At 38.5% G+C, this 26,692-nt stretch overlaps 3 protein-coding genes across 14 annotated transcripts in view; all 3 read left to right on the forward strand.

Moving 5' to 3' along the window:
- Positions 1–47: 47 nt before the first annotated feature.
- On the forward strand, positions 48–7,235 carry LOC117538526 (ATP-dependent RNA helicase DDX1). 2 transcript variants are annotated; one of them, XM_034204293.1, is made up of 26 exons: positions 48–146; positions 259–310; positions 446–509; positions 589–618; positions 736–832; positions 1,040–1,087; positions 1,178–1,261; positions 1,381–1,464; positions 1,563–1,639; positions 1,732–1,804; positions 1,890–1,966; positions 2,058–2,172; positions 2,963–3,101; positions 3,348–3,408; positions 3,530–3,628; positions 3,737–3,826; positions 4,122–4,310; positions 4,430–4,481; positions 4,656–4,802; positions 4,943–5,034; positions 5,120–5,192; positions 5,288–5,360; positions 5,512–5,554; positions 5,645–5,740; positions 6,373–6,493; positions 6,630–7,235. In XM_034204293.1, exons 1-26 carry the CDS (start codon positions 131–133, stop codon positions 6,758–6,760), a joined length of 2,223 nt encoding a protein of 740 aa, XP_034060184.1. In that variant the 5' UTR covers positions 48–130; the 3' UTR covers positions 6,761–7,235. The 2 variants fall into 2 exon arrangements, 1 of the variants encoding a protein (XP_034060184.1); XR_004567871.1 differs by lacking the exons at positions 5,512–5,554; positions 5,645–5,740.
- A 519-nt stretch (positions 7,236–7,754) lies between these two features.
- On the forward strand, positions 7,755–19,544 carry LOC117538530. 2 transcript variants are annotated; one of them, XM_034204307.1, is made up of 3 exons: positions 7,755–7,894; positions 8,961–9,074; positions 9,402–19,544. In XM_034204307.1, the coding sequence occupies exon 3, from the start codon at positions 15,074–15,076 to the stop codon at positions 18,851–18,853; it is 3,780 nt and encodes a 1,259-aa protein (XP_034060198.1). In that variant the 5' UTR covers positions 7,755–7,894; positions 8,961–9,074; positions 9,402–15,073; the 3' UTR covers positions 18,854–19,544. The 2 variants fall into 2 exon arrangements, with proteins under 2 accessions (XP_034060198.1, XP_034060197.1); XM_034204306.1 differs by lacking the exon at positions 7,755–7,894 and adding an exon at positions 8,014–8,036.
- Positions 19,545–21,526: 1,982 nt separating this feature from the next.
- The window catches only part of LOC117538535 (intersectin-2-like), a 37,318-nt gene continuing 32,152 nt past the window's right edge, over positions 21,527–26,692 (forward strand). For 9 of the 10 annotated variants that reach the window (XM_034204328.1, XM_034204331.1, XM_034204330.1 and 6 more), the window contains exon 1: positions 21,558–21,741. The gene's annotated coding sequence lies outside the window, so the exon portion shown is untranslated. Of the gene's footprint in view, positions 21,742–26,692 lie in introns of all 10 variants that reach the window. The other variant, XM_034204329.1, reaches the window with a different exon arrangement.

The raw sequence follows: 26,692 nt of genomic DNA on the forward strand, positions 1-26,692 counted from the left end.
TTTAACGTATTTAACGAACTAATTCACCAACCGGAACCAATTATACAAGGCTTATTTGCAGGACCACTAAGGGAGTTGCACCGAGCCGAACACGTTAACATCCGTATAAGTTACATTCGTAGCAGCAATAATGGCAGCGTTTTCGGGTAAGAATGTCTATCAATCTAATCGTGTTCATGTTGCATGAATTCAATATTACTTTAATTTTAAAAACCACGTGAGTGAAGTGAAACCTTAAATATGTATTTTGTTCAACAGAAATGGGTGTTATGGCTGAAATAGCGCAGGCTGTGGAAGAGTTAGACTGGCTGTAAGTCATTCAGGCTTATTTGGCATAATAATTGTCTGTTTTCTGATATCTGTGCATATTATTTTGACGTGTTGGACATTGCTATGAGCTTAACAGTTAACACTAAACTGATGTATTTCAATCATTGCATTTCAGACTACCTACTGATATCCAGGCGGAGTCTATTCCACTTATTCTTGGTGGAGGAGATGTGCTTATGGTAGGCCTCCTTTATTTCTTATTCCAAATGTGAACATTGCAAGTTTCCGTCTCATTTTCCTCTTTTATTCCCTTTTTAGGCAGCAGAAACTGGTAGTGGTAAAACAGGGGTAAGTACTTGACAGCCACTCAGATTATAATACAATTAACATATAAAGTTTGCATTTAAACATCAGACCAAATTGGAAACATTACAAAATGTATGTGTAATCATTTCTAATCCACAGGCCTTCAGTATGCCAGTGATCCAGATTGTGTATGAGACCCTGAAGGATGAGCAGGAGGGCAAGACTGGCAGAGCTTCCATCAAGACTGGAGGAACTAGTGAGACCCCCTAATATGAATTATGTTTTTGTTTGCACTCTGTATGTCTAACCTGCCAGCTAAAAACTGTTCAAAACATTACACAGCACTTTCTAGACTTAAAGCTCTCAAAAGACCAGTTTCATATTGACGATCCATTATATTACAAAGTATGAAAGTGGTGTTCTGTGCCGTATCTAACCTGCTTGTTTCTTTGTTTTGACTCAGTTTTCAACAACTGGCAGATGAATCCTTATGACCGCAGCCCAGCCTTTGGTAAGCAGAGACAAAATAGCATGTAATATCACATTCACTTAAGGACATTCTAACCTAAAGCTCTGCTCTTTTTGCTTTTTACTCGTACAGCAATTGGTCCAGATGGACTGTGCTGCCAGAGCAGGGAGTTCAAAGAGTGGCATGGCTGTCGCTCAACAAAAGGGGTTACCAAAGGTACAACATTCGCATTTCACAGGGGAACTAACCATTTCTTCGATTGTCTTACAACAATGAACAAGCATTTATTTATTTGCAACTGTTGCCGGTTCTTATGTATGTCTTTATTTGTCCAGGGAAGTACTACTATGAGGTGACCTGCCATGACCAGGGTCTATGTCGCATTGGGTGGTCCACCAGTCAGGCAGCCTTGGACTTGGGTATGCCCCCTTAATGCTGTACATACAAGATACTCAGTATATAATAAACTGTCTGACTAGAAAACATATTTAATCTTGTAATCTTTCTTTCTTTCCAGGAACTGATAAGTATGGTTTTGGCTTTGGTGGGACTGGAAAGAAATCCAACAACAAGCAGTTTGACAGCTATGGAGAGGTAGCTATTACTTATAGAATATTTAGATATGTAAACAGTTCTGAGATCCTTTTTCAAACTTGTTTTCATTTTCTTATTTTGTCCCTTTGCAGGAGTTTACCATGCATGATACCATTGGATGCTACTTGGATGTAGACAAGGGCCAAATGTCCTTCTCTAAAAATGGTGCGGTCCTAGTAGTTATCATTCATATTATTATCATTAACTAATTGGGGCACTATAGCAATGTTTCTTGTCTTCTTCTCTTCAGGTAATGACCTGGGTGTGGCTTTTGAGATCCCTCAACAATTGAAGAGTCAGCCCTTCTTTGCCTCCTGCGTTCTAAAGGTATCACATCAAAGTAATGCTGGATTAAAAAAACTTAACAGGTGCCAGGTTTACACCATACAAATGGCTCTCTTTCTTATCTGTGCTCAAGAATGCAGAACTGAAGTTCAACTTTGGAGGAGAAGACTTTAAAAATGCCCCCAAGAGTGGGTTTGTTGCCATGGACCAGGCGTCAGAGGGCCACGCAGTCAAATCTACTCAGACAGGTGTGTGGATACCACCTTATTTCATATGCAAAAAGAACCGATGCCGAATGTATCTGAGATGACTATCATACACCTTAACCAGAGACAATTTAGATACAACAATAGTAGGGCTGTACCCGAATATCCGAATATTCGTTCGTTGGAGTACTATTCGGGTTTCAATTTCGTTATTCGTTTTGTTTGTTTTTTCCAAGTTTTTTTTTTCAAATTGAATGTATTGAAATCTCCAATATCAACGTAAGAGCTTGTTCGGGGGGTGCTAACACTTAACCATAAACGTTATCGTTTACTTTCTCCGTCTTTATATGTAGATATTACTTTTCTCCGTTAATCTCCGTCACGTTGTTTCCAAAGCAACAACTTCCTGTCAACAGCGCTACCTCTCCTTCAAAATAAAAGTCCATAAATAAATAGGAAGCCAAGCCAAATTACACTTAAGACATATACAACTGCAAAGAAAGTAACAAACACAATGCGATATCCTTTTCCCACAAATGGAGTTGTATACATTAACAAATAACTATAAAACAACAATACTGTAGAATAACAAAATGAATGCCGTGAATACACCAAAATACACGTGTTGAAGCGGTTCGCTGCTGATTACTACCGAATATCCGGAGCCCGAAAAATGGTACTCGGGACAGCCCTAAACAATAGTTAGTTTCACAATAAAAGCCTTCTTTCGTTAGACATTTTTAAATCATATTACCAGAGCGGTCATTTTACCATTGCTAATGTGACTGATATATTCCTGCATTGACTAGCCCTCTTTTCTCTGTTTGTGCAGGCAGTGCCAAAGTGAGTCAGGTGAAAGCAGCATCCAATTCACCCAAAGCCCTGATCATCGAGCCATCTAAAGAGTTGGCCGAACAAACCCTCAACAATGTCATTCAATGTGCGAAATACGTGGATAACCCCAAACTCAGGTATGACTTTAGTGAGGTATTAACAACACTGGATTTGACAAACATCGGAAAACCATTTCCTGTGTAGTACTTATTCTGAGCCATATCTAAAAATATATATTCTGCACATTTAACCGTTATACTTTTTATATTTCCCTGCATTATCTTTTATAGATGACATTTTTGTTTTATACCAGCAGATGGAGCCAGTGATCAATTTTAAATGTTGATATCAGTAATGCAGTAATGTTTTGATGTGGCTTACAGGAACCTGTTGGTGATTGGTGGTGTGCCTGCCAAGGACCAGATGGCTGCTCTGGAACATGGGGTATGTGACATGTACCGTCTCCAAACAAACTGAGTTTACACTTTAAGTAGTTTTAACTAACAGATCTTTTTTGCCTTGTTTGCCTCTTCTGTTTCTGATTTTTGTGTCAAATTTTAATAAGGTTGACATTGTCGTGGGAACACCCGGAAGACTGGATGACCTCATATCCACCGGGAAGCTCAGTCTGTCCCAAGTCCGCTTTCTCGTCCTGGATGAGTGTGTATGTACAACACATCTTGAGTATTTCCCTTTTTAAAATCAGAAGCATTCATTTTTGCATCCAACAAAGTACAGTTAATGTTTAATCAGTGTTCCCTGTATCCCTCAGGATGGCCTTCTGTCCGCAGGCTATACAGACTTTATCAACAGGATTCATAACCAAATCCCTCAGGTCACTTCTGATGGCAAGAGACTGCAGGTAACACTTCAGATAAATCACATATGTGACAAAAAATCAGTTGTATGCTTCTTTTTTTTTTCAGACCATTTTAAACAGTAAAGTAAGCACAAAACAACACACTGGATGACTGTCAAAGCAATTTTGGGGTATTTTCTGAAAACTTTTTATATCATATGTGAGGTGCAGATTAATTAAAAGAATATGTTAACGATGCTTGTTTGTGCTCACCAGCTAGCAAAACAAGGAAACATTTGATAGCCGTAAGCAGGGGGAAGCCCAAGTGAACTATCTCAGTTGATATCTTTTCTTCCAGGTGATTGTCTGTTCAGCCACGCTGCATTCGTTCGACGTGAAGAAGCTGTCTGAGCGTATCATGCACTTTCCCACATGGGTGGATCTGAAGGGGGAGGACTCTGTGCCTGAGAGTGTGCACCATGTGGTTGTGCCTGTCAATCCCAAGAACGACCGCCTCTGGGAGCGCCTGGGCAAGAACCACGTCCGGGTGAGTCCCTCATGTTGGCCTAAAGAAACACTTCATACTGATATGGTTTGAGTTATAATGCTGGAAATTGTTTATCTCGGTTTAGATTATGTTAACAGTTTTTTTCTTGTTTTGAATAGACTGATGAGGTCCATGCCAAAGATAACACCAGACCAGGAGCAAACTCTGCGGGTAAGGGCTGATCTGTTAAGACCATTTAAAATCGAACTCTCTTGTTTTATTTGTTAAATATAATCTAAGACGAGCAATGTGCTTTACATAAACAACAACAGGGATGGTATAGCGTTTTTTCCTTCAGGGAAAATTCATGGTGAAGAACAAATGAGTGTTTGTCTGTGTTTTTAGAAATGTGGTCAGAAGCCATCAAGATGCTAAAGGGTGAGTACACAGTGAGGGCCATCAAAGAGCACAAGATGGACCAGGCCATAATCTTCTGTCGCACCAAGATCGACTGCGACAACATGGAACAGTTCTTCATTCAGCAAGGAGGAGGTATGAGTACTACTGAGAATTTCAGCCATCACTAGACATACACACACACATATAAAGTAATAAGGAATTAATTGATGTTTGACTAATTTTCTATGAAAACAAATCTGAATAAACACTCAGTTTTGGTGTCTTTTCTTTAGGTCCGGACAGTAAAAGCCACCAGTTGTCCTGCGTTTGTCTCCATGGTGATCGTAAGCCCAATGAGCGTAAGACTAACTTGGAGCGTTTCAAGGTAAAACAACAAGAACTTAATGATACCTTTTTTTTATGGATGACAACCAGTCTATTTATGTTGTAAGATCTTCTTGTGTTCACAGAAAAAAGAAGTGAGGCTGTTGATCTGCACAGATGTAGCTGCCAGAGGAATTGATGTCCACGGAGTTCCGTATGGTGAATATTTCAGATCTTCAAAATAAAACGGACCAACGGTCATCACAAAATCATAAATGTTTTTATATAAGACCGCTCTCTTCATCTTTCTCCAGTGATTAATGTCACCCTGCCAGATGAGAAGCAGAACTACGTCCATCGTATCGGCAGAGTCGGAAGAGCCGAGAAGTAAGCGCTGATAACCTGAGACTAACTGAGTTTGTGTATTTTGGCTGAAGAGGAGATACAATTATTATTTTCCTCTGTCACCATATTAGTTTTGTTTGTAAATTCACACAATATACCTTTTTTCAATGTTTGCTTTGCTTTTAACTTGCAGAATGGGACTGGCCATTTCTTTGGTTGCTATGGAAAAGGAGAAGGTAGCAGAGATACAGAAATATGCTAATTCATTTTAATTACAGATAACTTTTAAAAGAAGTTCAAATTAAATGTTTTCTTCATATGTGCAGGTGTGGTACCACGTTTGTGCGAACAGAGGCAGAGGCTGCTACAACACGCGACTGAAGGAGGACGGAGGTTGCACCATCTGGTACAAAGAGAAAGAGGTGAACAAAGATGCAGAAACAAACTAAATCAAGCTAGGAAAATCTGTAATTTGATATACAACCGATTCAGCAGGGGCTGAATCGGAAAAGGGCTTTTTAGTGATTTGATAGGAAGCAGATGCAAACATTCAATGTAAAACGCCTGTAGCGGCAATAACTCCCTATGAGTTAGCTGCTGAGAGGCTAAAAAGTGCTCTTTGCTGTGACGCATTCCATGTAAGAGTCCGTAGTCATTTGTAGTCCATGGTGTTTAATAAAACGAAAACAAACAATATACAACTCCAGACCTGACGGTCAACAGAAAGTATCGGAGCGCCATTCACCCTTTTCCTACATCAAATCCTCCAAACCGTCATCCAACAACAGGTGACCTAAATACCAATAAACCACACCCACGTGACCATTGCCGGAAGTGATAAACAATAAGAATTAAACGCGATGCAAACAGAAATACAAGATAATAATACAAATAATAAGTAAGTCAAAAACAAGCATTTTGGCTCCTACAATGCCTATGAGCAGAAAGGTTTTGCTATAATTTGGAAGCAATGAAAGCTTGACCCACTAACTAACACTAACCATTGTGGATTCTCTATTCTACTTGTCTTTTATTCCCTTTCCTCTTTCCACAGCTCCTGTCAGATATTGAGGAGCATCTGAAGTGCACCATCACACAGTGCGAGCCAGACATCAAAGTACCTTTGGATGACTTTGATGGAAAGGTCACCTATGGTCAGCGTAAGGCTTTGGGAGGTATGTTTTAAACTGCTTACTAATTGGTAGTTTTTTTGTATCAGAATCATTGCATAGATTTTCTGGTAACTTTGCTAAAGATACATCCACTGCAGTTGTGTTGAGCATGACTAACAAACCTGTTGCCCTTGCCTAGGTGGTAACTACAAGGGTCACGTGGATGCTCTGGCACCAACGGTCCTGGAACTGGCTAACCTTGAGAGGGAAGCCCAATCTTCCTTCCTCCACCTGGGATACATGCCAAACCAGCTTTTCAGAGCCTTCTGAACACGCCCCAACTAGCACTAAAACTGTACAGATTAAAGAAATGCTCCAACAGGAAACAGAACCTTAATGATACAACGCAGTAGTGTGCAGTTATTTAAGTTGTTTTCCCACCCAGAATTATGAACATAACATAATAAAATTAAAAAAATTCTACTATTTCACTCTGTATGCCAAACTTGTCTCTGGCATCTGATACATACACTAATCACAAAATAATTTGTTGGATTATGTTTTATTTTCTGATTGATGTGGTTGAATGAAATATTTAAGTTTCTTTATAGAGTAATTGGCTAAGAAGTCAATGTATTGAAGTGTCGGGTGTATTTTTTTTTTTTTTTAAATAAACTAATAGCCTGCTCAGTTTGAGTTCAAAAGCAGGCAAGTATCTCCAACAATTATGAATGTCTCCTGTTTATTTGATTGAGTCTGTTAATAATTTCTGATAAATTCATGAGAATAAATAATCTTCACAGAGCAATGTTTATTTTCTGTCTGTTACTGGATTGTTTTACAGCTTTGAGTCAGGCCTCCTCCACAAAGATTGAACAGGCATTTTTAAAACAAAGCACCGTTTCTTGGCTCACCAATCTGCAGCCATATTAGGAAGTAAGAATAAAGAGAGATGTAGAGTTAGACCATACTACTTCTACAATATGAGGTTCTGACCTTTACTGGTAGAACATTTGAGTATCTGGACCTCTTTGAATTATTATTGAATACCCTTGAATTATTGTTTAAAGAATTTAAGGTTGTGACATTTAAAAGGGCAGTAGTATTACCACCGGAAATGAGTTACTTAAACTTACATATAAATGTCATGATTTAAAGCATATACAAGTACTGCAAGATCAAACAATGTGTGGGGAAATAACGAATGATTACATTGATTCTTAATATGTAATCATTTAATTGTGCACATTGACAAATCCCGTTTTGATCGCCTATGGTGACACTTTTATTTTGAAATGTCCGCTCAAATCTTTGTTCTTCGCTTCCTGTGAAAGCTGTGCATCGACTGTTCTGCATTTAAGAGATTTTTTGGCTGGATTTCATATAAGAAGACATCTTTTGGGACAACTTACGTGATGTTAACAAGGAAGGATAAAGTCTCAGAGAGTGTTCATCCTACCTTTGGTACGTGTACAACCATTTGTTTCGCTGTTATTCGATCATGGCGGTTCGGTTGTGATTAACGTCGTCACAATGAAAGCATGGCGGCTGGAATTTGGTTGAGATGTTATCGTGTATGAGATCATAAACAATGAAAGTCGAAAATGTGAGTTGCGTGTTCTTCGTCAACCGTCAAAGGTTGGCATTGTGATGACAAAAAGCTTCATAGCTATCACCATTACAGTAAACCTATGCTGTGGTGGTAAGAAACTCAGTTCTAAAGTACTGAATGTAAGTACTTTACTCCAGTACAATTCAGAGGTAAATAGTGTACTTTTGCTCCACAGCATTTGTGTAATCCCTTCATTACATTTGCAGATGTAGATTAATGATAGCCTACAAACTTAAATAGGACTTTAGTTGCACCAGGATTAAATTAAATTGCTGGCCACTGGCCAACAGTAAATTAAAGGTGGGGTAGGTAATTTTGGAGAAACCAGCTCGAGTGGGCTAGAATTAGTGCAACCTTAACCAGCTTGATAAACGCATCATTAATTATAATCAAAACGATTAGGAGTGTGATGTTGGCCGATTGGCCAAACGGCATAATGAGTGTTTTTACTTTTGATACTTTAAGTTTATTTAGATGCCAAAATGTGTTATTCTTTTACTTGAGTAACATTTTGCAATACACAGGACTTTGACTTGTAGAAGTATTCTTACACTTTGGTATTTCTACTTTTACTTAGGAACAAGATCTGAGTACTTCTTCCACCTCTGCCTACTTGCAAGATTGTTTTGTTGTTCCTTCTAACATTAGTAGACCGATCGCTGATGGATTCATGCTAATGAATCAATTATTTGTATCCAGTATTATAATGTTTTGATTTTAATAAGTACTGTAACTTGGAGTACGTTTGAGTATATGTTGTTGCCTATACTTTAGTTCTTTACATTTTGAATTTAGGGTTTCAACTTGTAACAGTGTTTCTAAATTGTAATTGTACAACTTTTACAAAATAAATAATTATGAATACTTAATTTCACCACTGTTAAACATGTTTTTAAATGGTTTTTTCATCCATGGAAGCACTGTACCAGAAGAGTCTCGTTGCTGTCTGGAGGATGACCACATAGGAAGCAGTCATTCAGTGTGGGCTAGAAAACTTGGAAGAGCTTTTATTCAAGATGAATGTCTTACAAGGTATGTAGCAAGATGACATCTATATACATTTACTGCAAGTAGAATTGTGTTTTTTGAAAATGTGGTATTAATTTAGTGTACAAGAAAATGCCCCTCATAGTCAAAATGTATGGTATTAGAAAGAAATAAAATAAAATAAATGGTCATTATCTCAAAGATATTGCCTAATGCCTATCACAAGTAACCAGAGTACTTTGAGAAACTAAGGGTCTAAGTGTCAGATATCTGGTATTTTAGTCTGATAAATATTATATAATTAATACTTTGGTTAAAAAATAGTGTGATTCATTTTTATATAATTTCATTCTTTTTTCTAACTAAATACAGGAAAAGAAAACATACAAGGCAAAGAAGAACAGTAGGTGAATTCACTGCAGATGGAAAACAAGGACAACTGCTGTCTGAAGAACAAAACAAAAAGATGGATACCAACAAAGTATGGCAGTGGCGCATTATGTGTGTCGACAAATATTCGAGACATCCAGAACCTTTCCATTGCAGCAATAGGATTGGATTGGATTTTAATGTAGCATCCAACAACCATCAAAAACTGGATATAGGTTTAGTGACAAATGGGGTCATACTTGAGGTCTGTGACTTTGCTAAAACAGTAAACAAGAGTAAAAGGCATTTTTTCACAAACATTTTTGAGAACAATTTCAATCTTGATTTGGAAAATGATCAACAGCGGATTGATTTTACATCTCGAATTATGCACAAAGTTAAAAACTTGATTAGGAAACCTCCTAAAGATAAACATGAAGTTTTCACTCTCTTTGACACACCATGTAATCCAGAATGCTCGAGCAGCAATGAACCGAACATGGCATCCACAAAGCATAAGACTGAAAGTATCCTGGTGGAGATGGATAACACTGATGATTGGGAACATGAAGAGGAATTACAGTGTTCACACGCAACATCCAAAGATTGCATTAAGGCAGAAAGTCTCTTGGAAGAGATGGATAGGGCACAAAGTGATGACAGTGACTATGAAGATGAATTCAAGTTTTCAGAAGCACAGTCAGCAGAGAAACAAAAAGATGATGATTTTTCCAAGTTGTTTCCCTTTTGTGAGAAAATTGGTCTGAACCTTGATTTTGGGTCAAAACAAAGTCTAGAGCCAGGTTTGTTGACAAAGGGCATAATGTTAGAGTTAATTCACTTCACCAGAATTCTCACTGCATCCTACAGCCCTATTGTTCTGGATGTTTTGGAGCACAATTTTGAACTTGATCTAAAAAGCCAACAAGAAAAAAGTCGAGCTTTGTTCAAGATATCGCACTTGCTGAAGAAAAGAACGAGATTTCTCAACATTGGTACCAAAATAAGCCCAGAGTTTAAAACTGAGCTGTTTTCATTCCAGACAAATCCCTTCAAAAGACACAGAGAAACAGCTCTGTCTGATATGGAAGCTCCGCAATATCAGTTTAAGGAAGTGACAAAAAGAAGGCAGTCTGATTTAAAAAGTAAACAGGCAATCAAAAGGCGCAAAAGAGACATGGAAACAAACACACTCTCTTATCACACTCATTTGTATAGCACTAGAACAGCAGAGGGAGATCATTGTCACACTTGTCCTGTAGGAAAGTCTGATTCAGACTCAGACTCTGGCAAAAAATGTGACATGGAGCAAGAAGTAATGGGAACAGAGGGAAACTGTTCTTATCCCCTGGGATCATCTCAACTAATCTTGGGCAAAGCCACAGATTCAGGAAACTTTTGCAAACAGAATCAGTCACAAAACCCCAAAAGTTCTCTGGGCTACGACATTCCTAGAAAACCAGAATCAAACTGTCTTCATGTGCCTTTCCTTACCACCAATTACATTGTATCCACTTTACCAACTGATAACTTAAATGTGATTCCACCTCTTGCGACTTACAGTCAACATAATGAAGGAGGGCATTGTGGAGTTGAGGAGAAATGTCAGACTCCAATAAATTTTCCAAACAAGTCAGACGTGGAACAAGAAGCACCTCTCCACACCACAGATGACATTTCATCCAGTTTACCAACTGTAAACTCAAATGCAAATCAAACGAATGAGGGAGGATGTTGTGAAGTTAACGCGCAAACACAAACTTCCAAAAATACACTAAACATAGGTGACTTGAAACAAGAAGAAATGGAAACGGAGAACTCAAATGCAAACCCACCATTTGCAAATCAACCAATTGAAGGATGGCATTGTGAAGTTGAAGAGCAAATACAAACGTCAAGAAATATACTAAACAATGGTGACATGAAACAAGAGGAAATGGAAACAGAGAACAACATGTGGAAGTTGCGTGCTAACCGTGCAAGAAAAATCCTCTCAACATTCGAGTTTGGTCCATTCCACAACTCAATGAAATGCCTTGAATTCAATGTTGGATTTAGTGCTAAGAAGAACATCAGTATTGACAACTTGCGTGACAGTCATCTGCTCGAAGTTGCTAAATTTGCCATAGCAATGAATTCATCCAAGCAGGATTTCATCATGGAGATTCTTGAGCACAACTTTGACTTCGGCCTACAAAGTGAATACCAGCAAAATGTATTCACATTGGAAATTATGAATCGAGTGAGAGAGCTGGAAAATTGTGAAGATGCAATTAAATTCTCAAATGAGGTTTTTGAACTTCCTGTTCGTCCTGGTATGGGCAATGTAAAACATCAACTCAGCAACATAATGAAAATAGAGTGCAAGTTTTCTCCACTGCTCCCACCTCATTCTCAAGCTAACACTTCAGAACATATTTCACAGAAAAGTTTGGATCTTTATCCTTTCTGCCAGGAAATAGGTCTGAAGCTAAATGTTAACAATCATCGACCAAAAAAACTGGACATCAAAAAACTCTCCAATGGATCCATTACTGAAGTGACACATTTTGCAGAAAAGTTGTGCGGAACATTTGAGCAGACATGTCTTGACATCCTCAGACACAACTTTTCCTTTGATTTTCAAAGTGAAGATCCTGACCATATTCTTGCACGGATTCCTTTTCTAGTGGAGAAGCAGAATCTATCAAATTGTGTAATCCTTGGAACGGGCACAAGAAAAGACTCGTCAATGATGGTCAAACTGGATTGCCAGAGCAACCAAAAGGTAGATGCATGTAAAGCTGATTCTCTTCAGACTGTGAAAATAGACCAACAGGTAGGCAGATCTACTGATTTCGGACAGCAAGATGAGCTGAATTTAAAGCTGTGGAAATGTCGGTCTAATCAGATTGAGCAAGTCCTCTCAGTACCTCATGAAGAACATTGCCCACTTTATTCTTTCTCTAGATGCAAGAAATTAGGAATTGATTTCAATGTAGGATCTGGATTCAAACAAAATCTTGATCTAGAATTGTTGACCAATGGCATCATGGTTGAATTAAACACATTTGCTGCAACACTATCAGCACAAAAGCACTTCATCACAGAGATACTGGAGTATAATTGTGATCTTGATTTAAGGAATGAGCTGCATCGCAGGGCCTTCACCCATCAAGTATGGAGAAAAATTAACGTATCACATTTGAAGAAGATGGATTCTAGCGATTATCGGAAAAAAAAGCTTTTTGAACTGCCTGACTTGATGTGCTTAGAAAATCCTACAAAATATTGCCCCAAATGCCTCCAAGAAAGAAGTCATAAGCTTTTTCAGGATGACTCTGACCGTAGTCACATGCATCATCTTCATCCACTAACAATGGAGGACATAATCTCTGGTGATGCAAACTGCACCGAACAAAGGACTGCAAGGGATCAGTCCACTACCCTCTCAGGAAGAGAGGAAACGATAATGGCCAAATACCCTTCTTGCAAGGAAATTGGTTTTATCCTGTTTGTGGACAAAGACAAACCAACAAATAAATTTGACACAAATTTATTGACAAACGAGATTATTCATGAAGTAGTCAGATTCACCAAAAAATTGTGTGGGACTAAAAATTGCATCATCAAAGATGTCCTTGAACACAACTTCAACATGGGCATGCAGGGGAGACATTTTTCTCCTACGATTCCAAATCAAATACTGACGCCAGACTGGTTCAATAAAGTTTATGTTATTCATCAGAATGCCAGCAAACGGGAAACTACTGTCAAAAAAAGAACGTTTCCACTGCAAACAGAGAAAGAAAGAGCAGACGACTACACTTGTCCTCTAGTAGAGTCTGATCTAGACTCAGACAAATTCACAGATTCAGGGAACTGTGGCATTCAGGATAACTTGAACAATCCAAATAATTCTCTAAGCTTAGACATTCCAGAACAATTAAAATCAAGATGTCTTGTTATTCTTGCACCTCTCCACACCACAGATGACATTTCATCCAGTTTACCAACTGTAAACTCAAATGCAAATAAAACGAATGAGGGAGGATGTTGTGAAGTTAACGCGCAAACACAAACTTCCAAAAATACACTAAACATAGGTGACATGAAACGAGAGGAAATGGAAACAGAGCACGACATGTGGAAGTTGCGTGCTAACCGTGTAAGAACAATCCTCTCAACATTCGTGTTTAGTCCATTCTACAACTCAGTGAAATGTGGCCTTGAATTCAATGTTGGATTTAGTGCAAAGAAGAACATCAGTGTTGACAACTTGCGTGACAATCATCTGCTCGAAGTTGCTAAATTTGCCATAGCAATGAATTCTTCCAAGCAGGATTTCATCATGGAGATTCTTGAGCACAACTTTGACTTCGGCCTACAAAGTGAATACCAGCAAAATATATTCACATTGGAAATTATGAATCGAGTGAGAGAGCTGGAAAATTGTGAAGATGCAATTAAATTCTCAAATGAGGTTTTTGAGCTTCCTGGTCGTCCTGGTATGGGCAATGTAAAACCTCAACTCAGCAACATAATGAAAATAGAAGAGCGCACGTTTTCTCCGCTGCTCCCACCTCATTCTCAAGCTAACACTTCAGAACATATTTCACAGAAAAGTTTAGAACTTTATCCCTTCTGCCAGGAAATAGGTCTGAAGCTAAATGTGTACAATCCACAGCAAAATAAAAAACTGGATATTGACAAACTCACCAATGGATCAATGACTGAGGTGACAAACTTTGCAGAAAAGTTGTGTGGAAAATTTGCCCAGATATGTCTTGACATCCTCAGACACAACTTTTGCTTTGATTTCCAAAGTGGAGATTCTGACCTGGCCGGAGATATTCTTGCACGGATTCCTTTTATAGTGGAGAAGCAGAATCTATCAAATTGTGCAATTCATATAACTGGAAAGGACACCACAAAAGACTCAACAATGGTAAAACTTGATTGCCAGAGGAACCCACATTTAGATGCATGTGGTGATGGATCTTCTCAGTCTGTGGAAATAGTCCGACCGGTAGGCAGATCTACTGACTTTGTACAGCAAGATGAGCTACATTTAAAGTTGTGGAAATGTCGAGCTAATCACATTAAGCAAATCCTCTCAGTACCCCATGAAGAACATTGCCCACTTTATTCTTTTTCTCGATGTCAGAAACTAGGCATTGATTTCAATGTAGGATCTGGAATAAAACAAAATCTTGATCCCAAATTGTTGACCAATGGTATCATGGCTGAAATAAACACCTTTGCTGCAGCAATGCTATCAGCTCAAAAGCACTTCATCACAGAGATACTGGAGTATAATTTGAATCTTGATTTTAAAAATGAGCTATATCGCAGTGCCTTTACACAGCAACTATGGAAAAAAGTAACACCAATGAATGTCAAGAGATCCAAACGTCGGTTGATGAATACTCTTTTTGAACTGCCTGACTTGATGTGCCTACCAAATCCTTCAAAATATTGCCCCAAATGCTTTCAAGAAAGAAGTCATAAGCTTTGTCAGAATGACTTTGACCCTAGTCATATACATCATCCTCGTACTCATACCACGGCGGGCGCTGTCTCTGATGATGCAAACTACACAGGACAAAAGACTGTAAGGGATCGGTCTTCTACCTTCTTAGGAAGAGAGGAAACGATAATGGACAGCTACCGTTGTTGCCAAAAAAAACGGTTTTATGCTGTTTGCAGACGAACACCAACCAAATTCTAAAAAGGATCGACCTGTATTGACATATGGGATTATGAATGAAGTTGCCAGTTTCACCAAAAAACTGTGTGGGACTAAAGTTATCATCATTAAAGATGTCCTTGAACACAACTTCAACATTGGCATGCAGGGGAGAATTTTTTTTCCTACGATGTATTTTCACAGAGCGACACCAGACTGGTTCAATGAAGTTTATGTTTTTCGTCAGTATGCCCGCAAACAGGAAACTACTCACAAGAAAAGAAAGCTTGCACTGCAAACAAAGAAAACAAGAGCAAAAAACTACACTTGTCCTCTAGAAGAGTCTGATCTAGACTCAGTCGAAATGACAGATTCAGAAAACCTAGGCATTCAGAATCACTTAAAAAAAACAAATGGTTGTTTTCTAAGCTCAGACATCCCAGGACAATTAGAATCAAGTTGTCTGGGTCATCCCGTGCCTTCCCTCACCTCCAATGACATCTCATCCAGTTTACCAAATGTAAACTCAAACGTAAACAAACCCTTTGCTCATCAACCAAATGAAGGAGGGTGTTGCGGAGTTGATCAGCTGACACAAACTTCAAGAAATGAACCAAAAAAAGGTGATATGAAACTAGAAGAAATGGAAACGGAGAACTCAAACCTTAACCCACCCTTTGCTAATCAACCAATGGAAAGAGGGTGTTTTGGAGTTGAAGTGCAAACACAAACTTCAAGAAATACACCAAACAAATGTGACGTCAAACAAGAAGAAATGGAAACAGAGAACAACTTGTGGAAGTTGCGTGCTAACCGTGCAAGAAAAATCCTCTCAACATTCGAGTTTGGTCCATTCAACAACTCAAAGAAATCAGGTCTTGAATTCCATGTTGGATTTGGTGCAAAGCAAAATATTAGGGTTGACAATTTGCGAGACACTCATCTGCTTGAAGTTGCAACATTTGCCTTGGCAATGAATTCTTCCAAGCAGGATTTCATCATGGAGATTCTTGAACACAACTTTAATTTCGGCTTGCAGAGTGAATACCAGCGAAACATAGTCACATTGGAAATTATGAATCGAGTGAGAATGCTGGAAAACTCTAAAGATGCGAGCAAATTCTCAAATGAGATTTTTGTACTTCCTATTCTCCCTGGTATGGGCAATGTAAAACCTCAACTCAGCAACATATTGAAAATGGAAGAGTGTGATGTTGCTCCCGGGTTCCCAACTCATTCACAAGCTAAAACTTCAGAATATTTTTCACAGAAGGATGTAGATCTCTATCCCTTCTGCCAGGAAATAGGTCTGAAGTTAAATGTTAACAATCGTCAACCAAATAAACTGGACATCAACAAACTGACAAATGGATCAGTGGCTGAAGTGACAAACTTTGCAGAAAAGTTGTGTGGGACTTTTGAGCCGATTTGTCTTGACATTCTTACACACAACTTTGATTTTCATTTGCAAAGTGGAGATCCTGACCTTGCCAGAAGCATTGTTGCCCGAATTCATGATACAGTGGAGCAAAGGAATCTAACATGCTATGTGAATCCCTTCAAGGGACCAAAGAAACTAGGAAAAGAACATCTATGGGGGAAATTGAAATTAAAGAACAACCTTAATACAGATGGATGTAGTGCTGGTTCGTCCCATACTGCCATCACATACCAAGAAGTAGGCAGTTCTGCGGTTGAACAGAAAAATGAACTAGATTTAAAGCTGTGGAAAGTGCGGGAAAATCGTATACAGCAAATTCTCTCAACACCTCATACTGAACATTGTCCGTTATATTCTTACTCTAGATGCAGGACATTAGGCATTGATTTCAATGTAGGATCTGGAGAAAAACTAAACCTTGACCCAAAATCACTGACCAATGGCATCATGGTTGAATTGAATACGTTTGCCACAGCACTGATATCAGACCAAAAGCACTTCGTCACAGAGATATTGGAGTATAATTTTCCTCTTGATTTAAAAAATGAACTGTATCGCGAGGCCTTTAAAGAGCAAATATGGACAAACATAAGGGCCCAAGTAATTGGGATGAAAATGTACTCTGTGAATAAGCCTTTTGAACTGCCTGACTTGATATGCCTAAAAAATCCTACAAAATATTGCCCCAAATGCTTTCAAGAAAGAAGTCATAAGACTTGTCAGGTTGACTCTGACCCTAGTCACATGCATCATCCACCTACACATACCATGGCGGACGCTGTCTCTGGGGATGCAAACTGCACAGCACCAAAGCCTGAAAAGGTTCAGTCCTCTTCCTTCTCTGCAATAGAGGAGATGATAGTGGAATACTTTCCTGCTTGCAAGAACACAGGTTTGAACCTGTTTGTTGACAAAGACCAAGCAAGAGATAAACTTGACACCAATGTACTGACTCGCAAAATTATGTTGGAAGTGGTTGGTTTTGCCAGATCATTGTGTGGAACAAAGGGTGACATCATTGGTGATATCCTTGAACACAACTTTAACATTGACTTGCAGGGGACAAGTCCTGCAAGTTTGTTCTACTCTTTAGCCCCAAAGAAAGTTGGGCCTGACTGGTTTAATGAGGTCTTTGAAATTCCATTTCAGTCTTCTCAGAGACAACTTCCAACTTGCAAATCGACTCGGCGAGATCGGATTCAGGATGCTGGATGGAGGGAGGTTCGTGAAAAAAGAAAGCTGGCACTGCAAACAAAGAAGGAAAAAGACACAATGACAAGTGATAATCCTTATAAGATACAATACAATAGAAAAAAACAAAAAACGATGCGTTGCAGTCAGGTGATCTGCTATCCCAATTGCACGGAGATAGGTTTGGATTTGGATGTAACAAAATCCGGAGAGAAAGAAAAACTGCACTTGAGGCTATTGACCCAAGCTGTAGTGTCGGAGATAAATAAATATACACAAACAAATAGAGGACACTATTTGCCAAGCACTTGGTATGACATCCTTGACTATAACTTTGATATTAGCTCCCAACACAGAAGAAGCTGGGAGTTTTCAATAGCTGTAACGACCAAAGTCCAAGCCATGCTCAGAGGTTATGACAGATACAGTAAGGTAAACAAGATCTTCAAATTGCCATTTTTATTTGCTTCACAAAGTCATCTAGAGAAGAGCCAAAATAAGCAATGTCGGCTCTTTGGTCGTTGTGTGCGCCAAGTGAAATACCATTCAGGTGTTAGTTGTGTCCATTTTCTCGAAGGCTACAAAACAAAAGATTGGATCCTTCGTGATGGCACAAAGGTACAAAGCGATCCTAGGAAGATTGTCCAAAACAATGGGAACCAAGTGGGTGATGGTTGTGGCAGTCCTCTCCAAGGAAACTTGCAAATCAAAGAGGAGGATTGGCATCCATGTTATGGAAATATAAAACCAGAACCGGACTCAGAGGAAAAATATTGTCCTCTTCATGATGATGTCAAAACGGAGTCAAACCCTGAGGACGTTGTGCATTTTGTCCCAGGTGAACCTACAGGAGCCTTTGGATATACGTTAATGACTGCATTGCCAGATTCTGAAAGACAGAAAACAGAACCAGAAAATGAGAATGTCCAGTATTACATCCTGGGTGCACCACAAGGGTCCGTTACACATCCGAACACAGCTTTTAACTTAAATACAGAATGGGAGTTTGAAAATGTTGAGTATTCAGTCCCAGTGGAAACAGAAGAATCCCAGGAATACTCCATGGTTATAATAGGTCATGGCAATGAGAGCACATTAATCAAAGAAGAGGAAGATAATGTGCCTGTTGACTTATACCATTATGGTGGTCAATGAAAGTGAACCAAGTATCTATCAGGGTTAACATAAGTGGTATGTGTGTTTTTCATTACAAATGCCATTAGCTGCCTTATTGTAATTCAAATGTTTTAATTGTTGGTGTAGAATGAACTTGATGATCTTGCAGTAATGTGTTGCTGTAATGTATACTTTAAATATCGCAATGTAAATACAAAGACTCAAAGTGTCCACAAATATTGATGTATGATTAAAGTGTTTAAATGCGGCTATTACATATTATATGTTGAAGCATGAACAATTGTTCTTTATTTTTATTTATTTTTCTGCCAGTGGCCCACTTTTGGTAATTTCCAAATGTGTAAAAATGTGAACTTGGATATCCTGACGCTTAACTTTACTTGGCGGAAAGAATATTATTGTGCTTTATTCTTAAACATTCTAGTCTTGTTTTCCTTCATTTGGGCATTTTGTTCATATGTCCATATTTCTTGTTTCTATTTTTATGTTTTCTCTATTTTTCAAAAATATTTGATTAGTGACATTTTCAAGATTTTGTATAATTACTTTTTTAGTGGTGGTGTACATTGGTGAAGATGAGTGTTAGTACTGAATAAATCTGCTAATACAACGACAATATAGAAAGTAAAAAATACCTGTATCTTTATGGATTAGTTTGTTTTTCATTTTGATTTCACCACACATGTTTGATATAAAGAATGTTCATGTATCCCATCTACTTCTTTGTTCTTTTCAAATCCAATGAACATGTACTATATAGGATAGGTTTATGACTTATTTGCTTAGTGTCAATTTATCTGATCTTTCATATTTGAGCATCACTGCTTTTAAGAGTATTTAACACACAATGACTTATTTTACGTTAATACACGTTTTAGGTTGAGTGAGGTTCTGACAGTTAACTTGTTGATGCAAAACATAAAATAGGCTGAAGCTGGTGCCCTACACCAGCAGCATTCTTTTAGTTTCCTTTAGGGGCAGCAAAGGCCTTCCACACTCTACACAGCTTATAAACCAGAACGATGCTACTAACTACAGATATCTGCATCTCATTCCATTGGATTCACTCATCACATAGGCCAAATGGGGAAAAAAGGAAATGATGGAAAGGGTCTGTTTACAACATATTGTACAACTTTAGCCAAAGCCATTTTAAAACACTTTGCATATCAGTAATACGTGTGAATAAAGCACAAACAATGTTTAACAGTCATTTTTCTTTGATGAAGACTGACCATTGAAATGATCTTCAAACAGCCGGAACACTGAGGTCAAGGGGTTGTGCCTTCAAAGTCGTTAATTGTTACTTGGTACTGACAAATGATTAGATGAGATGATTGTGACAGTAGTTGGTCAGAAATAACAGCAGTCATATCAGTATGACCCGCTGTGCTGAAACTGTTTGAATCTGGCGTATGTTTATGTAACCGATGTAATTATCTTCTGTGATTCAAGAACAATGTATACCTCGTTTAAAAGGATTTTTCAATATATAATCTAGCAATGATAATGTATAATATATACACTCATTTGCAAGCATTCAATCAAACATGCTTAAATAAACTACAGATGACATATTTATTTTTTTAAGTCTGTCCAGGAGAGGTAGAGCTTTTAGATCTTGTCCCGTACACAACCATCTAAAATGGTCAAGATAAAGATGAATATATTAATGGCATAAATGGAGAGAGATGGATTACCAATTATTAAACAATTAGTGTTTATCACCTTTTTTGGTTTTAAAAAAATAACTTTTACTCCAATAACGTTTACTTGAAAAATGTAGATAGTTATACTTTGGTAAAGTATGTAATTGAATCCCAGGTGTATTTTTTCAACTTAAAGATGAAAGAAAGTAAAAACCTAATCTCACCGGTTTCATCTCTTAGGGTTTTTTGTTGTTGTTTAAATGTTCCTGTATTTAAAATATTGTATTAGTTTTAACATAAAGAACATACAATGCCATAAACAGCCAATATGCAGAGGGAAACATATAACATTGAATAGTGATGCAGAGGTGGAAGAAGTACTCAGATCTTGTACTTTAGTTAAAGTAGAAGTAGGAGTGTAGGAATACTCTGTTACAAGTAAAAGTTCTGCATTCAAAATGTTACTCAAGTAAAAATATTGGCATAAAAATATTAAAGTACCAAAAGTAAAAGTACTTATTATGCAAATTGTCCATTTCCGAATCATATTATATCATATGTTTCTATTATAATTATTGATGCATTCAAGTGTAATCAAAGCTGGCAAAGGGGCAGCTAGTTTTAATCACTTTGTACACTGCAGGGTAGTTTGTGAATTTACTTCAGGTGAAACTAAAGTCTTGTTTAAGTGCTGATTATATTTCACATAATTAATCTAAATCTAAATAGTAACTAAAGGTTCAAAATAAATGTATGGGAGGAAAATTACATGATTTCCCTCTGAATTCTACTGGAGTAGAACAAAGTAGCATCAACTGGAAATATTTATGTAAAGTACAAGTATTTCAAAAGTGTACTTAAGTACAGTACTTGAGTAAATGTACTTAGTGACTTCCCACCTCTGCGTATACGTTTTTTATTGTTTGTTGTTACATGCGTTTATCAAAACATGAAGACTGCCATATGAGGAGCGACAAGGGGTTTTATTGTGAAAATCACATCCGGAAGTCTGAAACATAACACTGTGTGGATCTGGTGTGGATTGAATCTTGAGACACCCATTTCAAGTCCACCCCGCCCCGGCTGCTGGATCAGTTCCTCCCTCTCCTGCAGCCAGATTTACCAGCCTGGATGCCGGATCACCGCAGATATTCTACCGCAACAGGTAAATCACCAGGAACCAGGAGAGGATAACATGTAGCTCACACTGGACACTATCGCTGTTGACCTTGCTTTCCCCTCACCTTTTCTGGGAAGGTAAGTTGGATGTCCTGCTTTATTAAACACAAAATGTAAAAGGCGAGGCAGTGTAACGTATTGACAATGTGGTTTAAAAATGTAGCCAAAATTAGAATTTTAAAGATTGCACACACTGAAATAATCCTGACACATTTAACTAAACCCTGAGTGATAGCCTTTTGTTTGCATCTTGAAGAAAACACCATATGGGGGAAAAAAAGACGTGTATATATATTTCTCTTAATATGCTCAAATGCATTTCTACAGTTTAACAATATTCAATGATAATTAAACATTAAAGGGCAAAAAGGGCTATCTACTGCAAATTGCCTCTTGTCAATATTATACATTGCCAGTGACACTATCAAGTGAGTATGTGATGTGATGAATGCTTTTTTTTTTAGTCCAGGATATTACTGAATCTCCCCATAGAGGAGACTTTAAAGCATTTAAAATGTAAAGGACTTATCAGATGTTTGCATTGTTTAACATAATTTCAGTTTTCTATTGGTCCATAATGTGATTTGGGCAAGTTTAGCTTATCCATGCTCATTCACTGCAGTATATAGACTAATTATAGAGATTGCTTTGTGTGTCCTGCTGCTCTCAGTGAAAACAGAAAGAGGAGGTTTGTCTTTGCTGAAGTGGGCAAAGTCCATTTAAACTGCAGTTCCCGATGACATCTGGCCTTATCCCAGCAGGGACTCTCGCACATCCACCTGCCATGAAACAAAGCATTGCATAACACACACACGCACACACAGACACACACACATACAGATGTAAACACGAACAACCATTATTCACTGTTGTGTTGAAAGTGGCTTGACGACTTTATGGGCCCAGTCTCATGTGACAGCCAAAGTGTTAATTATGCATTATACGTCCAAATCCAGATAGACATGTTGTGCCATAGGTACATAGGTAAGAAGCTGAGGCAGGCCATGCCAGTGAGTGTGTGTTTGAAGTGTTAAGGAAGTAAAGAAGCTTTGGTGAATCATTGCTCCAGCTGACCCATAAATGTATCAAAGGGGATAAATATAATTCTTCTGGTGGAAGCGTCCCCGATTTTCACCTGCAGCACAGCTGAGGAAGGTGTGTGTGTGGCTGTCTGTGTGTTTCTGTGCTCTTGTGAGGCATAAAATACAAACACACACACACAGGCTTCTTTCTTCATCAGGCTCAGCTAAGCTTCCTGGGCTGTGTCTGCTAGAACAGGGTCCCCCTCTGTTTGAGGAGTGTGTGTCAGACACACTTGTGCACACACAGGCTGAAGCATTGATACGCACATCCGAGCGGGCCAGTGTGGCGCACACAGGTGTCAATCAGCATGCAGCGCTGAGTCAAAGGTTCTTTGATTCAATTTCTCCCTCAGTGCAGTTTGTCAGCAAACCGCTGGCCCTTCAAGTGACTCATAATGTTCCCCTAATCACAAACTTTCAAAGTGCTACATGTGATATTCGAAACATGAATGTACCATCAATTATAGAGGAAGAAAGATATCTGGGCTTTTGGTACTGCATCGCAAAGGAAGTACTATTTTCAGCCTCATTTAGAATTCACATTATAACAACAATCAACAAGCGATGAGTTTAAACTGTCAATGTTTAACCATTGAATAGAATGTTGACAAAAATAATCCTAACCCCATGTTGTTTTTTCATTCATTTTGAGATAGTACTCTTGCCATCACATGCATGACCAGATTACCCTGTTGGGGGGCTCGAGGGCAGACATTTGGTGTGGACCCCTATTGGCAGCCCACCCACAATGCATTGTCACCTTCAAGTTCTCAGTCGCACACAGCAGAGTACCCACGGTACTCCTGTTACTGCGTAGGCAAGGCTGCAGCAATTCTCAGATCATTAAACTTCAGTCTGGGTTCTTGTCATTTGTTATTATTAACCAATCCTTCAAATGCATGGAACTTTATTCATGAATTCAGGTTAAAAGGTCCATAAAAAGTCACTGGACCTTGAATCAGGACTATGTTTTTGTAAATAAAATGATGGTTGAGATTATTCCACCATAAATAATTCCAAGAAACTGTTCCTGTGTCAATAGAGTTATGGAAATGTTCACAGGCTAAGTAACATAAGTCCAAATACATGAACACATGGATGTGTTTGTTTTTCCAGTTATGAACAAATAGGATGCTTTCGTGCATATTTGTTCAAAAAGGTTTGTTCCGATGTTTGCCAGGAACGGCATGTTTTGAAGCAACTAATATGTGAGCAATTGATTTTTAAGGTAGGCCTAAATCAAATAAAAAATGCATTCAGAATTGCTCAAGTCTTTTGAAACACTGGGGGTATTTAGGAGCAAATTGAAACATTTTACTGTGCGCTTCTGAGGAAGGTGTTATCGGTGCTGGTAGTAGTGGGTGGCTCTTCGCCTCGTGTTTATTCTGTGATGTTTTATCCAGGATGTGTCCTGTTTGAACAGGGTAGCTTCTCTAATGTAGCCAAAGGCAGATACTGTCTTTGTATTTTAAACCTGCATGCACCTCAGGGTACAAAAGTGTTTGTGTGTGAGGGCGGATTAGAGTCTGCTAAATACCTTCATACGTTGTGTGTTTACATAAGGGAGTGTAAGGCGCACACATAATTATTTACAGAAAGGTACAACCACAGCTCAGGGACCTATTAGAATCATTTTATAAAGTTTGACTAATAATGAATATTCTTGGTCGCTTTAATATATTACAAACAATGAGTTACTACTATAACAAAGTTACTACTATAACAAAGCTTCATTTGGGCTCTTTGGAGGTATTTCTTCAGGGGTTATAGTATCAATCAATGTCTATTTATATAGCCCAATATCACAAATGTTACATTTGTCTCAGAGGTCTTCACAGTTTGTACAGAATATCAGTATGACAATACGACACCCTCTGTCCTTAGACCCTCACATCGTACAAGGGAAAACTTCGTAGGCGGAAATGTCTCAGGATGATGAAAGTATTGTGTAAAGCTGGTTGCACCAGCTCTAATATTCAAGCTTAGACTCTTTGCAACCTTAATGTTCAATCATAATATATCTTTATGCATCATTTAATTGAAAAAGTGATTAGGCTACTTATTTTAAGATATACTTTTTTGATACAAATGTAAACAAAGTAACTACCAGGTCTGACTGTTGCACAGTCAGCTCTCAGTGAGCTCACAGTGAGCTCTCTGACAAAGCTAACATTAGCTTCCTGTCGTTAGTTTTTTACAAATTACCCATTAAGAGTGAAAGAGATCATAAAGGATATCTTTGGACTAATATGACCTGACACTTAATCAAATTTGTTGATTAAAAATGTATTTAAAGTTCACAAAATATCACATCTCTGAAATTGCATGTTCTAGTGATATTAGCTTTGGTTAGCCACACAACATCTATTAATGCTAGCTAGTATTTACTCTGAACTATGGTTGGATAGAGTGTCTGAAATGCCAATTTACAATGCAGTGATAAATAAACATGACTTCTCACACAGAGAACTGTTATTATGATTGAAAACATGTTCACCATAACAACAGTGTGTGTTAGCTTGCACGCATGCACTAGCCTATCTATACAAGCGTATGCACAGACACACGACACTGTGAGCAGTTCATTGCTCTTAAGTAATTGGCAGTGTTGGCATGTACAGAGAATGATTTATACTACAACAACCAGTCTCCCGCTCTAGGAATTCACACGAAAAGAGTGAAACCAATGATGGAGGAGTATTGTAACCAGAGCAGAAGGAGAGAAAAGGGAAAATGGGCGGGAGTCATATAAGAGCGGATGCGAGTGAGGGATAAATAAAAAATAGGGGAGCTGAAATGGAAAAGATAAAGTGGAGAGTGAGGTGAGGTAAAAAAAGAAATACAATGATTTGGAGAAAGCAGCGGAGAGGAGATTGCTTCGAACTGACGGGAATCACAGCTTAGGAGAAACCATGCTTGTTAGCTAGATGGATGGAAGCAGAGGAAATAAAAGGGCAGGTCTGACTGGAGGTGCTAATAGAATCTGAAGAACAGGATTGAAAGAGTTGCTACATTGATGGAATAAGAAACGGCAGCATCAGGAAACTCAGCTTGGGGTTAAAACAGAGGGAAACTACCTCTATAAAGTAGTGAGCATTTTCCATTTAAAGCTGTAGGAAACAGGAATGATCAAAAACATGGGGAGTTTATTGCCATAGCAATTCCGACTACAAGGCAAAGAAAGAGGAAATATTGCACTAAAATCAGAATGGACAGGACTCAAAAGACTACATGGAACTCAGAGGAGGCGTTTTATTTGTCAGGGTTGCTGTTGTGAAAAAATAAAACAAAGCCCATACACACAGAGCTCGTTTTCCAATTTAGGAGGTTTACCTGCATGGCCTCATCTGTCCTCTCTACCTCCAGGGACTCTGCCAGAGATCCCTCAGAGAAATCTCCTCAGGTGGGCTGGTGACAACAGTGGATGCAGACTGCAGTCAATACACTCATAGGAAATGATTTATTGTGTGGCGTGTGCAGTGCAGATACATTGTGGGCAAGCTCTTCTCATTTTTATTAAAACAAATGTGTCCAATAATAAATGTTTTTATTCTAATCAGTTCCTTATAAGTCAAACATTCATATATCACCAATACAAATACAATATTTGTATTCTTGTTGAGAACAATGTTTGTATTCTTATGAATATTACATACCATTTATATGTCTGGCAGTGGCTAAGTCGGTAGGGGCTTGGACTGTGAGCCGTAGGGTCGCCGGTTCAAGTCCCCGACTTGAATGTGGTCTGCTACTTGGAGAGGTCCCAGTTCACCTCCTGCCCTGCCGTGGTGCCCTTGAGCAAGGCACCGGACATCCCCCTTCCCCCCTCACTCCCATTGCTCCCCGGGCGATGTACAATAGCTGCCCACTGCTCCCAGTACTAGACTCCTGGTACTAGGATGGGTTAAAAGCAGAGAACAAATGTCGCTGTGTGCTCTGCATGTGTG

Source organism: Gymnodraco acuticeps, unplaced genomic scaffold (assembly GCF_902827175.1).
Source record: "Gymnodraco acuticeps unplaced genomic scaffold, fGymAcu1.1, whole genome shotgun sequence".
Classification (NCBI taxonomy): domain Eukaryota; kingdom Metazoa; phylum Chordata; class Actinopteri; order Perciformes; family Bathydraconidae; genus Gymnodraco; species Gymnodraco acuticeps.